Raw genomic sequence first — 14,315 nt, 5'->3', positions numbered from 1 at the left:
TGCAATGCAATTAAAAAAAAATCCCCATCTATAAGATTTAATTTAATTCAAGGTTTTATATATTTGTATATATATTTTTAAATTAGGGTTATATATATACTGTATTTATATATATATACACACACACACACATTTAGTACATTTTTCATTGCCAAAATGTCAAAAAATCTTACAAAGAGAAGTAGCTTGGAAAAAATAACTATTATACAGGATAATTTGTTCAAACCTATTGTTGTTTTTATTCAAAGTAAAGACAAAAACAAAACCGATTTTTACCGTGCATGGATCAATTGCTCACTTCTTCTTTGCTGCTATTGTCGTGCCTTAATATTCGTCCTCTTCGTTTTTTGGTCTTTCTTTCTGAGCCTGCTGCTGACTATTCTCACAGCTGTCATTCTTTTCTCCCCCATTAAAACTCCTCCTAATAGTGGTATTTATTTTCTGTCAGGCAGTCTTTGTCCAACGCAGAATAGCTTCCTCATTACCCAAGAACAAGATGTTTGTGGGCATGTGCTGTACACAGATGCTTACTGTCCTGAGGATTGTTACCAGTCAAATAAAGTAATGCACTTTATGATGACTGTCGTGTCTTTGTCGTGTACACGTGGAAGGTTGAATGTTCTTTATCGAGCCATTTTGTTAGAGGAGGAAGAATAAATGCTGAGTTTACGTTTCTTATTCTGTGTTGTTTTTAAATTCCCAGCACTCGCAAGTCATCATTGGAAAACTCTCCAGGGGAAATAAATCTTTGAACGCTCACTTATTACATTTTAGGGATTTATGGTTTGCTTGAAAATATGTTGTCACCTACACAATTCTCTAAATGGCTAAATAAAATAGCGTCCAAAGCAAAATGGCAGAATGACAACAGTGATACAAAACATTGGCAAAAAAAGGGATAAAAAGACCAATTGATTATCTACATTCTCATGTAGGTGGAACTTAAACAATTTCATACAAGTGACTACTTCTCTGCAGTGTTATAACATCTACCATACCAAACTATTTTAAAAAGGCATTGAGATGGATGATGAATTATGATTAGTTCCATCATCGTTCCTTATTTATTCCCCTAACACCTTAGCATTTAATTTGTTCCGAGGGGATCTAAGTAATTACAAACCTCACCATCAAACAGAATGAAAAACTAGAGAAGCAGGATGGTCAACTGGTTCCAAACTGAGCTCCTCATTTGATTTTATCTTATAGATAGATAGATAGCCATTAGGAGTTAGAGTAAGTTAAAGGTACAAGCTCTTTAGGAAGAATTATACCATACACAAAAAAAATTAAAACTATAAAATATCTAAGTATTAAATAAGTGTTGGTGGAAAATATCAACAGGTCAGACATGTCTTCATTTATTATCTAGACCAGGCATGGGCAAACTTCTTGACTTGCCGGCCACAATGGGTCCCAGAATTTGACTGGGGGCTAGGTCAAAAGCATGGTCCTTTAAACCAGTGTTTCCCAACAGCTTTTGGGCTGCGGCACATATTCTAAATTAGAAAAACACCACGGCACACCACCAAACGAAAATCTGACAAAAAGTAGATTTGGTAATACATCTGTAATAAAATTTAATAACCTCTTAAACATTTCACTAAAATCTCTCCTTTAGTTAAAGACAACGCTGATATACTCCCAGGAATTAAAGAAAGACTCATAAAGATCTTCTTCAACAGCTCTGATTCCCTTTTATTTAGTTTTCACCGCCATTTGCTGCCACCTAACGACAAGTATTTAATTGTTCTGCCCAGGCATTGACAAACAAAGAAACATTATTTGCAAGATATAAATAATATTTTTCAGACCAATTAAGTGACATTGGGTAATGTTTCGCAGCACACCTAATAATCTCTCACGGCACACTAGTGTGCCATGGCACAGTGGTTGTGAATCACTGCTTTAACCTAGGATAAATGACATGTATAAAGGCTAAAATGCTTAAATGCTTTAAGCAATTTCTACACCATCTATTGGCGAAATTAGGGCATTGCAAATAGCAAAAGTATAATCATTATATAAATTAATAACATAATATGGACAAGTTTGGCGGGCCGGATCAAAAAGCCAAATGAGCTGCATCTGGTCCCTGGGCCGTATTTTGCCCATGCCTGATTTAGACTGTTGAATCTTGATGTTATGTAAATCCATGTTTATGTCAAACACTTAAAGGCCAAGTTTGTGTTTATGTAATAGATTTGTCAGCATCTTTTGAGATAAGAGATACACATTCAACCCTCCTTCTCCTCAGTTCACCAGACCAGGAATGGTCTGCTAAATAAGTGCAGATGCAGAGGCGTTTGTAGTTAACAAGTAACACTGTGATAATAAAGGTACAGTTTTGGCACTTTCTGATTGGGTAGAAAGACTGTAGATCTGAGGAACTGGCAGTTTGAAGTTCTATGTCTAGGACCCTGAGAATAACATGTGTTGCTGTAGTGTTGAAGGAGTGTTTAAGGAAGACAAAGACTAACACATGAAGTCAAATGTGTCAAACATCATTTTTGCTTTCTGTTCCTCCTGGTTTCATAAACCTATCAACTAATTTATTTCTAGACTACTTTAAAGACAAAATGGATAATTACACACATTCATCTGCAGTGACACAAATATAAGATGGGGTGTGATTCACCAGGAGAGAGGCACAGGTCCCCAGTAATTCTTGTCATTTTCTGGCACCGGTGCAGACACTTTGAACAATCTCCATTTCTGGCTGCTGTTTCTTGTTTTGAGTTATGTCCAATATGAAATGACACAGAAAGAAAAAAGAGAGAAGAAACAGAGTGAGTGTCCCCAATGAAATGGCATATATAATAAGACTAATAAAGTGGAAATGGAGGAGCAAGAAAAGCAGCAAGCTGATTACTCCAAATAATATAAAAGGAGCTGATCGAAGATAATGTTATGCAAATGATATGTTTTTGTAAATGGGGGCTTTCAAAATTAATGGGCTCCTCAGAGAGTCACAACAAGCATCATATTTATGTTAGGACTTGTCTTCAATTGGTTAAGACGTCCTTGCACCTGCCCACAGCTTCCTCCCATCCTCCCCACCAGATCATTAATCAGTAGGGCACGATGAAGATGATGAGGCTTCCCAACCTGCCATCAGCCAGCTGCTCTCTACCAGGCTCATATAGCGAACACACACACACATACATAAAGACACAACTGGTTTGAGCACTTTTGTGGCATAATGTACTTCATAGCACACTATGCTAACCTTAACTATTTCAAATATTTACCCACTATTATCCTTAACCTAACACTAATCTGACTGTAATTCTTGCTTAATCCATCCATCTATCCATCCATTTTCATCCGCTTTTCCATTACCGGGTCGTGGGGGCAGCAGTGGCCACGACCGCCACCCAAATCACACTGCACCGTACCAACCCCCCCTGAACCTTCCTGCAGGCGGTGAGTCCACTGGAAGGTACCAACCTCCCAAACTGGGGTTTGATCTTACCCAGGAGGTGAACCCTGGGGTTCCACACCAATGACAGAGACATTGCCTCTGGGCCAAAGCACCACTAATTCTTGCTTAATACACATTACAATTATCATTATTTTTGGTGGGCTTTATATGTGTGATACTATTACTTGAAGGACACATTGTGATCATAGTCCACCCTAAGTCTTTTTCATCTTTCCTACATCACAGAAGGCTGCAGGTTTTCTCTAATCTCCGCTACCATCTACTGTATGATATTATCAGACTATGCTTGACTTAGCTTAGGAAACTCCAAATTTACCATGTCTCTATTGACATTCTGTTCTTGAACATAGTTAAGTAAAATTATTGTTTTCCCAGAAGGATAATATCAATTTTAACATGATTTACACAGGTGACTCCCCTCCCCCCAAAACAACAGTTAAAGTAGGTTTCTCTACAGTAGCAATTGGTATGTTACCAGCATCTGCATTTGCTCAAACCATCATGTGATATTTGTTAGTTCAAAACACTGAATATAAATGACCGGTGAATCTGTTATTGTTCAGACTTTATGAGTCACGTGAATGAGTGACACTCACATCTAGCTTTGCTGATGCTGCACGTTAGCTTAGCTCTTTGTTATTTCTGATAAATATGGCCTGTCCGGACACTACCACAGAGTTTGATTCAACAGCTTTAACTCATCACATTCTGTTACTGACAGACATTCTGCTCTCAACCCATAGCTTCTTAGCTTTCATGAACTGAAGTCCTCACACCGTGAGCTCAGCCTTGACATTTGCTTCTACCTTTTTTTCATTGAATGGATTTATGTGTGACACCTTTTAGAGAAGTGTGTAAAGCTCAAAGGTTACGTAATGAATCTGATTAAACATTCTGTGACTTTAACAGGTCTTGGTACAAATCCACACAACATGCTGCATGTCTGCTTCTGTGTCAAACATTTGTTACCACAGATTGAGACTGAGCGGCCGGTGGTGGTGGTATAACAGTTAGAAACAAGGGTGTGTGTATCTGTGTGTATTTAACTCCATCAGTAGTCGGGTTCAGAGTCTGATGGAGTTCAGATGTAAATTGTGGTCAGGTTAAGGTTTATCGTTAATTTATTAGCTAATTAAGTGTAAGGTTAGAAAAGGGTTTGGGTTAAACTGTACAAATTCTGCTGAGAATAACTGCATACAACTGTTTGAATATCAAAGCGTTTCTGCATTGACAGTGAGGTGTACTCATCAAATTGTAAATTATCTCCACTTGTACGTACTCTCCAACTCATTGACCTATTCACACCTATTCACTCATACAGTATACAGTATACGTGCATCCTGCCCTTTCCCATTGACTGCTGGGATTTCCAAATTCTTTCTCTGTCTCAGCCGTGTGTCTTTGCCATTCATATTAAGGTGATGAAGGCAGACCTTTCTGACATAGTTAATTTGATGCAGACGTTTGATTCATCTTTAATATAGTGCTTTCAGCCTTTTAGTTAGCATAACATCCATCTTGTACTTTTATTGCGATACTGCTGCCTTTTAAGCAAGTAGAGGAAATGTGTTCAAAACAGCAATGTCCGCCTTCGTGCCTCTCAATTTTCTGTTATTTCAAGGTTTACATATACACGTAGCTGCAGTGATGGGTAATCTTTGCCACAGAAGAAAAAGGAAATAGTTGAAAACCTTTTATCGTATCTAGTACTTACTTGATTTTAATTGATCAAATTGATTTGGATCTTTACAAGTATTTTATCTTTGTCTTCCTGTTTTAGTCATGGACACCATAAATAAGTCGTTGGGCTGTTCTGTTTTATCGGAAGCATTGTGATGCTCACCAACGATGTGGGGAGCTAGGTAAAGATAGTTTGCTGCCTTGAGAATATGTTCTCCCGCAACCGCTCCAATGGACAGCAAGGAGCAAGTGGTTCCCCCAAAGGAAGCTCTAAGGAAAAAGTTCATCAACCCAAAAAGAGGGCACCAAACCCTAGGGTAGCACTAGTCATTAGGGGTAAAATACATCGTCTATTGCAAGGATCTACAGACCACCATGTCCCTGCGCCCCACCACTATCATACAGGCATGGAGGAAGAAGAGGTTGAAAGAGAGAAGGCTAGAAAGGATCACAGAAGAATTCATCAAAAGGTCGATCCAAGAGTCGGAGCCTACTCGACAAATGTGTCAAATGAAAAAGAACACAGGGGGGCGTCTGGACCATCATGTGTAGGAGAAGTAGAGCTGAACAGAGAAGGTTGTATAAGAATACCTTGTACACTGCAGCATAAAAGATCAAACAAGAAAAGAATCTCATTTGAGTGTGAATTACCACCAAGTCCTGAGCAAATGAGAAGACCTCTGCCCTACAGTCGAAGTGGCCCTGAAATGAATAGTAGTAAGTTTTCATTGGCATCTGGTGGAGACATTACTTCACCTCGCCTCCGACCTAAGAGGCCTTACTCGGCTGGTGACTGTATAGACTACAACTTCAACAGAACCCTCCCAGGAACTCTCCTGGAGGAGGATGAAGACAAGGAGGAGGAATCAAGTGCCATCATTGACCATATTCTGAAAGAGTTGAGAGGGATCAATAAAATCCAGGAGGAAATCTCTGACCTCAGAGACTACCTAACCTCAGTTCGAGGGTCAGTTGAAGAAGTGTCGTCCTGTGTAGATGCTGTGATTTTAGAGATTGAGGGCATTCGTGCCAACAAAAGAGGTTCAGGTGAACACGCCGATACCTGGTCAGGTGCAGGGAGTAAGGATGAATCGCCTAATCGCAGAAGGCCTGCTAGTGCCTATGGTAGTTTAGGGAGTGCAAAGCCAAAGAGTGATACTGGTTTCTCTCCCCAACACTGCAAAGAACGCCATAGCATCCATGGGGATTTACTGCTATCGAGGGCTGGAGAGTCCAATGTTTCTCCTATCACAGAATCAGGGGAACATCAGGATTTGGATGAAACTGAGGATACCTCCGACCATAGCTCAGATATTCCAGTAGGTACCATAGGAAGAAAGTTCAGCTTTGGCTATCTTGAAAGACCAGGACATGGTTGTCCAAGCATTAGCTCCTTGTCTTCAGATAGTTCAAAATCAGAGTCAGACTTAGAGAGACCAATGTATAGTAGCAAGGTAAAACAGCAAAGATTCGATGATAGGGAGGAACACTGGTCAGACACTGGACCACCACACAGTTCCAGGAGGGAAACTGAGTGGCAGAGAGAAAAAGCATACCTCAGGGACAGACATCTTAAGCATCATGAAGATGAGAGCTCTTTGTGTTGTGAAGGAGCTGGTAGCTGGGATCACTACAGTGGAGTTGAAGATTATGGAAAAATGAGAAAAGGATCAATGGGAACTCCAAAACATCTCTCTGTTCATACAAATAAACATTACAACTCTCCTTCTAGTACTTCTGGCAGAGAAGAGTGGCATTCACGGAAAATGACTCAAAATGTGCCTGGGATTCACATTGCCACAGACCACAACCTAGAAAAAAATGCTTTAGCATATGAGTGTGGCATTGATTTTCCCTACCATCAAAGCTCTGGTTATCATGTCAATGAAAGGCAGGATTTAGATGCAGAGGGATATCAGTCAAACGATCTGAGTTTTTCCACAGACTGTCAAGAGAGTCCGGAAACTAATCTATTTTATAGTGAAACTTCGCGCGTGACTTGGGCCAGTGACTCCTATCTATGTACCACTCTAGATGATGGTGATAAGCCATTCATACAAGACCCTGAATTTGGTGACCAAACAATGGAATACTGGCCCGCTCAACATTCAGGTTCAGATGCACAAGCTGGTAGCTTTAATGTCAAACGCATAGGCCAAGCTGTATATGATTTTAGCTCTGCATTGAGAGGTGCACTTCGCAAACTTGATGCAGCCCAGAATCCAGAAGATGAAGCATACTTGGAAATACCAATGCCGTCTGAGTTTTCTACAAAACCACATCAGTTGAGTAGACACACATCTCTGGAAAAATCAGATTCTCAGTTAAAATTCTCATTCGACAATGCTTTTGAAGAAGCCACTAACAACCTTGGCTTGGAGTCTGTAGACAACTCAAAACATATGTACCAAAAAGAATCTGCCAGTTACCACCCAATGTCCAGCAATGATGTAGTCATGTCTACTTCTGATAGACTTCCAGAAGAACTTGCATGGTGTTTACAAGACCCTGTAGAAGGTTTTGTAGGTCTGGGTGGTAAAGCCCAGGTTTCTCAGTGTACTACAGAAGAATCACTTTCTATGTCTCTGTCCGTCGATGAACTGAGACTGTCAGAGGAGCAGGGAGAAAACAGGGTCATCATACCAAAACAGCTGTCGACTGACACTACTGTGTCCTTGGAGGACAAAGCAGAAGGTGATGGCACTCAGTCTTCTGTGGAGATCAGTCAAATGGCTGAACGCAGGGTTAAGTGCACGAGGAGTTTCCAGCAAATTCTGAAGGAGAAGAGAGAGAGCAGGAGACAGCTGACCAGTATGACCATATCCACCTTCTCTCAGGGAGACCTTGATCCAGGTAGTCAGTCTATTCTAAATTTCTTCTACCTCACAGAATTCATTATATCAAGTGGTGTTGTTATGTTGGGTCTATGTAGGTTGTCAGTCATTTAGGTCATTTCTTTACAAAGCCATTAAGTAACTTGTGTTCCCTTGGGTTAAGTTGTGAAAGTCAGGCACATTTCACCTTGACCCAGAAGAACTCAACATCCTGACATGGTCGTTTCCTTGAATCCTTTGTTTTGCTATAATGAAATGTCCTTGTAAATATTGACATACTTGCTAATACTGTGTCCTATTCCACGTCAGAGCCACACAAGCTTCTCTGAAAGCCTTTGATCTGCCACAGTTACATTAAAATCTTTAAACTGATAAAAGGATAAACTCTATCTGGCGAGTACTCTTGCTAAATGATTATGAGTAAAGTCCAATGCCAGAACGTCCCTGGAGTATTTATCATACCAAATGGTCTCTATGATGCTGTAATTTATGCCCCCCCTGAGATATATGTATCACCTGCCACTCACTAGTCCTTAGCTCCATTCTAGGAGTCCATGCAGCAACCATTTGCTGAATTAAAAAACATGAATTATCATCACGGAAAAAGACCCTGACATTAAAGAGGAAGGACGAAGAAAATATTAAGAGTCACATTGATGTTACATTATGCATGTTAATGAAACATTTATGGCTTTAGACCCAGTTTATGGAAAGGAAAAAAGTGCCTTTTCTTTTAACTTTATCATAGCAAGTACATTAAAATGAATTATCAATTACATATTTTTTATGGTTTAGTTTGAATGCAGTATATAATGGTTGCTTTTCCTCTATTGATGTTTTTCAGATGGAAAACCAGATGGCGATCAGGTTATCACACTTGTTTTTTGTTTTTGTTTTTTGCTTATTCAAACACTGTAAACATGACACACAAGGTCTAATAATTTGTTTGTTAAAATTCATTCATTCACATTTTATTGAATATAGTCTCACCTCTTAGTTTAGCTTCAGGCTACAGTAAGTAGAAAGAGTGAATACTGCTATATCCTCGACTGTGTGTCTTAAAATTACCTGAGATGGAAAAAGATGTGATGTCACTCTATCGTTGTTTCAGTTGTAACTGTAAAAATGCTACGCAGAAATTGGTTGGTGTTTATAAGGTCAAAGAATTAATTTTATAAATGTTGTCTAGTGCAGTGGTTCTCCAACTTTTTCTGCTCTGTACCACCTGAGAAAACATTGATCTCTCTGAGTACCACCATGATGACCAACATTAGAATATAGCAGCATAGGCCTTCACTATTAGCTTCCACCACACGAGAGATGTTTAGAAATGTTTAGAAAGATGTTTATGTTTAAATGTTGTATTAATTGTGCATGGTATGGTTCAGAATTGTTTTGTTTTTTTTTGTTTTTTTGTTTGTTTTTGTTTTTTTTATTTTAGTTACAGTGAGGACATGCAGATAGTTGGAGTCAGAGTAGAAGATGCAGAGAACAGGGAGAGATGATTCGCTGTGGCAACCCTTGAAAAAAGGGACAAAGCCAAAAGAAAAAGAAGAAGGAAAAAAGATGTTTCAGATTTATTCAGTTGAAAATGTAAATGTGAAAATAGGAATTTTCCCCACCTACCGCTAGAGAGCGCGGTCAACACCTGGTGTATGTACTTCATGGTGTGTTTGGTCTGGTGGGTGTTTACAAGGTGAAACCAGATTTAGAGTTCAATACGATTGATTAAGATGCATTTGCATGCTTTTGGGAAACTCAACCAATCCAGCTGTTGTTTTCTGTCTTTGTGTGCATGCATCAGTGACATAATGACAGCTGCCAAACATCTTAAAGTCTAACCTGTGACATTATGTTTCAGGGCAGAGATCAGGATGGTGACCCCAGCAAGCAGCCATGGGCTAAGCCAGGGTCAGTACACACTTCCAGGTGTTGGTTTGTAAAGGCTAACCCAGCTAAATAACTTGTCATATACAGTATTTATTTTTGTTTTTAAATGTGAAATATTTCTTCCCATCACTGTCATACCAGTTACTGTTCTAGACTCTTGTAGTGTAGTAGAATAATCCATCCATCCATCCATTTTCATCTGCTTATCCGTTACCGGGTTGCGGGGGCAGCAGTCGCCACCCAAATCACACTGCACCGTACCAAACCTTCCTGCGGGTGGTGAGTCCACTGGAAGGTACCAACCGCCCTAACCGGGATTCGAACTTGCCCAGGAGGTGAACCCTGGGGTTCCACACCAATGACAGAGACATTGACTCTGGGCCAAAGTGCCACTTGTAGTAGAATAATCTTTGTTAAATTATAAATTAAATAAGTTGAGATTAATATTTAGCTGCAGCCCTTTTGTATTTTCATATATATAGACCAGTGGTTCTTAACCTGGGTTCGATTGAACCCTAGGGATTCGGTGAGTCACTCTAAGGCGTTCGTCGGAGGAAAAGACACACACCCGACTCATATGATTTGTGATGACATGCCCCCCGCTTGGCCATCAACGAAGGGTTCGGTGAATGCGCAACAAGGATAAGAACCACTTATATAGACGGAGAAAGAATGTTTAACACGATTGTCTAACTCGATGTTTGTACTTGGATTTTTTACCATTTGAATATTGATCAGTTGACAGCTTTGGTGTGTGTTCGTTTGTGTGTGTGTGTCCAGGGGGAATACAACTTTTGGCATTGACAGCATGCCTAACCTGCGCAAGAGGAGACCCATTCCTCTTGTCAGTGAGCTGGTGAGTGACTTGCTTCCTCCTGGATGTACTGTTTAATCACAGATGTAGAAAACATTTGACTTCCTTTATTACTGTCACTAACATGTACGCAGAACAAATACTACATACTGTAGTATAACTAGAGAACTTTTACAGGATTATGGGATCACCAAATTCACCTATAACAATTATTGATTCAGTTATTTTATTATCGTCCAGGACAAGTTGTTATAACGACAGTTTGACAACAGTGAATTAGTGAAATTATGAAATATAACTTAACCTTATGGGTTTTTTTTCTTATTCATTAAAAGCTGTATTGGAATTGAACGCTTTATCTTTTCTTCTTTTACTGTTCTCCTATTCACTCTCTTTTTTTTCTTTTGAACACCTCCTCTTCTCCTCCGTGGCCCCCAGGCTATGGTGAGTAACAGAGACTGTTTGTTTGACAGGTTTCTCTTTTTTTTCCCTCTCGATTGGCCTTGTTTCTTACTGTGCGCAACATGGCTACGATCACCGTTTGATTTTACAGGGAAGTCAAACAGGAAATCTGACAAATATCAGTGGTTTTCACATTGAACGAAACAAGACTAATGTTTTCCTTATTAGAAAGACCTTCACCAGTCATCCAGCTGGTGATGTTAAGAAAATAGCTTTTTCCTGTGATCAGTGTTTCCGTGACTTTAATTAACAGACTCATCTTGCTTTAATGCAATAAGTTAGCGGCAGCCCATTCTTTTGAATGACACTCCTGCCCCTTTCAAGCAAAACAGAGGCTGATAAACAATTTCATTTGTTCGAGGTCTTTAGTGAGGCCGACACTTACAACTGCCGTCTCTGTTACCCAAGCTGTGAGAGCTTTGAATATTCTTGTCGCCGAGGTTTTTAGTTGTCTTGACTCATCTCATTAAAGAAACTTTTCGTTTTGTTCTGTGAGCATCTGCCAGAGTGAAGGTCACTGCCAATTACAGATGTCTGGGCGAAAATGCACCCACTTGGGGTGCACCGATATTAAGGCTATTCATTATCATTGTCTGAGATATTCCACGTGGCATTAGCTGAAACTTGTCATGTAGGGACGTAAACTGACAGCTCGGCAACATAGGAGTTAAAACACATGGTAGTTTAGGTATGATCTGAGAACATAAGAGGTAAACCAATTGTGAAGGGTTGTATTTTTTTCCAGTGATTGTTGTCATATTTCCTCAGATTTCTTGTAGCAGTAGAATTCTGACTGTACAAATAACAACTCCATCAATTCTTCCTCATGTAAATGACCTAGTTTACTCGTATATAAAACTAGCGGGGATCCCCTCTATATCAGGCGTGGGCAAACCTTTTGACTTGTGGGCCCACAATTGTCCTTATATTGAACTTAAATTAAAATAAATGCATAAAGGCTAAAATGCTAAAATGCTTTTATAATTTTCTATGTCATCTATTGGGAAAAGGTGGGTATTGCAGGGAAAGGGCAGAAGTATAATGATAATATAAATAAATTATATCATTTGTAAAAGTTTGGCAGGGCCGCATTAAAAAGCTGAACGGGATACATCCGGCCCCCGGCCCTTAGTTTGCCCATGCCTGCTCTATAGTGTTGTTGCAGCTCTTTGATTAGGTTTCTAGTCTAACTTCTAAACTTGTTACGTTTTACCAAGACAGTGTTTCAATTATTCATCAGTGGGAAAGTACAATCACAATACTTTTAAGTCCATATTAGTCCTTTTGTAGTATACCAAGAAAGATTTACCTGAAACATCATTTTCTAACCAAATTTAGAAAATACAAAATGGCAATCGTGTTGGGTGTCGTTTAAAAATACCAGCTACAGAAATGTTTGTGATGATTCAGTTTTGCCTTCTTCATCCTTCAGACTTAAACCCAACTCACAACAGTATACAAATATTTTTCTTTCACCTCTAGTTATTTTTTATTTTATCTCTATTTACTCGTGGCTGATTGAGTCCTACATGTTTTTTTTTCTTCCTCTGCCCTTTAGTCTATGATACTGTCCAGGAAAGCTGGACTCGCCCACACGCTGGCCACGCGGACCTCCCTGAAAGATGAAGAGCTTGTGAGTGACAAAGAACTTCAGTGATGTCTTATACACACAGGCTAAGAGTGAAGAGAGACTGTAGACTGACAAAAACTAATCTGTGACTCTGTAGTATTCTGCTGGAAGGCTTCAGTTCCACCTACTGTAATGGGATGCAAATAAAACTAAAGTGAAGTTTTGTTCGTACAAATACTCACAATGTCACTGTATATACTGTAGCTCTCCTGACATTATAAGTGACTAAGTGACTAAGTTACAACTATTTGGTGGATACCTGTAATTTACTTTTATTAATTTGTCTAATGCAGTGATTCCCAACCACTGATCATTAGGTGTGCCGTGGAAAATTACTAAATTTCCCTTAATTGGGCCAAAAATTATTATTTATTTATTGCATATAATGTTTGCTCTTTGCTTGTTAAGTGAAAGGCATAAAAGGAACAATTAAATACTATTCTGCTAGGTGGCAGCAGATGGCTATGAAAATCAGCTGTTAAAGAAGGTCTTTGTGAGTGTCTTTCTTCAATTCCTGCCAGTATATAAGCATTGTCTTCAACTAAATAGGCTGAGATGTTATTCAGTTATGAGGTCATTTAATTCTAGATTATTCTATTTAATTGCATATACATTTTGTGAGATTTTTTGTTTGGTGATGTGCTGTGAGTTTTGTTTTGTTTTTTGATGATATATATGTGCCCTGGCTCAGAAAAGGTTGGAAAGTTGTGCTGTTAATTGTGTTACAAATGAATTGTTATTAACAAAGACAAGTGAAAAATAAGTGAAGTATAGCGAAGTGAAATAAGGTCAAATGTTCAGATGGATGGTTAAAAAATGAATCTCTCTCTAATCTGACATAAAAACAGTGGAATGCAAAAGCACACAACTATAACTCAAAAAAGTGAAAAGAAAATTCAAACAATCTTCATCTTTGTAAATAGAAAAGCAACAGCATTTCTTTAGATTTCCTCGGTTTAAGTCTGAACACTTTAGCAAGCAGTGTTTCCATCACAGAATTCCTTCTTTGTAGAACACCAAGAAAGTTCCATGGCATCTGAAGGACTGAAATCCATTCTTTAAACTTTTATTCTTCCTCCTTCCTCACACAGAAAAACCACGTTTACAAAAAGAGCCTACAGGCCCTGATTTACCCCATCTCCTGCACCACTCCTCATAACTTCGAGGTGTGGACGGCCACTACGCCCACCTACTGCTGCGAGTGTGAGGGCCTGCTGTGGGGCATTGCCAGGCAGGGCATGCGCTGTGCTGATTGTGGAGTCAAAGTGCACGAGAAATGCCAAGAACTGTTGAATGCTGATTGCCTCCAGAGTAAGACCATTAATGAACTGCCCGTTTAGTTCCTTTTTTCTTTTTTTTTTGCTATTTAAATTTCTGTAAGTCGTTATTCTCGGCCTTTGCACTTTCAGGAGCTGCAGAGAAGAGTTCCAAGTCTGGTGCTGAAGATCGCACACAACACATGATCATGGCTATGAAAGACAGGATGAAGATCCGTGAGAGGAACAAGCCTGAGATCTTTGAGGAGATCAGGAAAATTTTCGATGTCACCAAAATGATACA

General features: G+C 39.3%; 1 protein-coding gene across 1 annotated transcript in view; it reads left to right on the top strand.

The window, feature by feature from the left end:
• The window catches only part of LOC112486501 (protein unc-13 homolog B-like), a 66,374-nt gene that overhangs the window by 3,780 nt on the left and 48,279 nt on the right, over positions 1 to 14,315 (top strand). The window contains 9 exon segments of the mRNA XM_025053411.1: positions 5,226 to 7,978; positions 8,804 to 8,826; positions 9,821 to 9,870; positions 10,630 to 10,705; positions 11,102 to 11,107; positions 12,684 to 12,758; positions 13,847 to 14,066; positions 14,165 to 14,309; positions 14,311 to 14,315. The exon segment at positions 14,311 to 14,315 is cut by the window's right edge and continues 75 nt beyond it. Coding sequence (XP_024909179.1) covers positions 5,335 to 7,978; positions 8,804 to 8,826; positions 9,821 to 9,870; positions 10,630 to 10,705; positions 11,102 to 11,107; positions 12,684 to 12,758; positions 13,847 to 14,066; positions 14,165 to 14,309; positions 14,311 to 14,315 — 3,244 coding nt within the window. The 5' untranslated portion in view covers positions 5,226 to 5,334.

The sequence above is a fragment of the Cynoglossus semilaevis genome, chromosome Z (assembly GCF_000523025.1).
Source record: "Cynoglossus semilaevis isolate Cse_v1.0 chromosome Z, Cse_v1.0, whole genome shotgun sequence".
Taxonomy (NCBI): Eukaryota; Metazoa; Chordata; class Actinopteri; order Pleuronectiformes; family Cynoglossidae; genus Cynoglossus; species Cynoglossus semilaevis.
The sequence above is the reverse complement of the archived record's forward strand: the minus strand, read 5'-3'. Positions and strand labels throughout refer to the sequence as shown.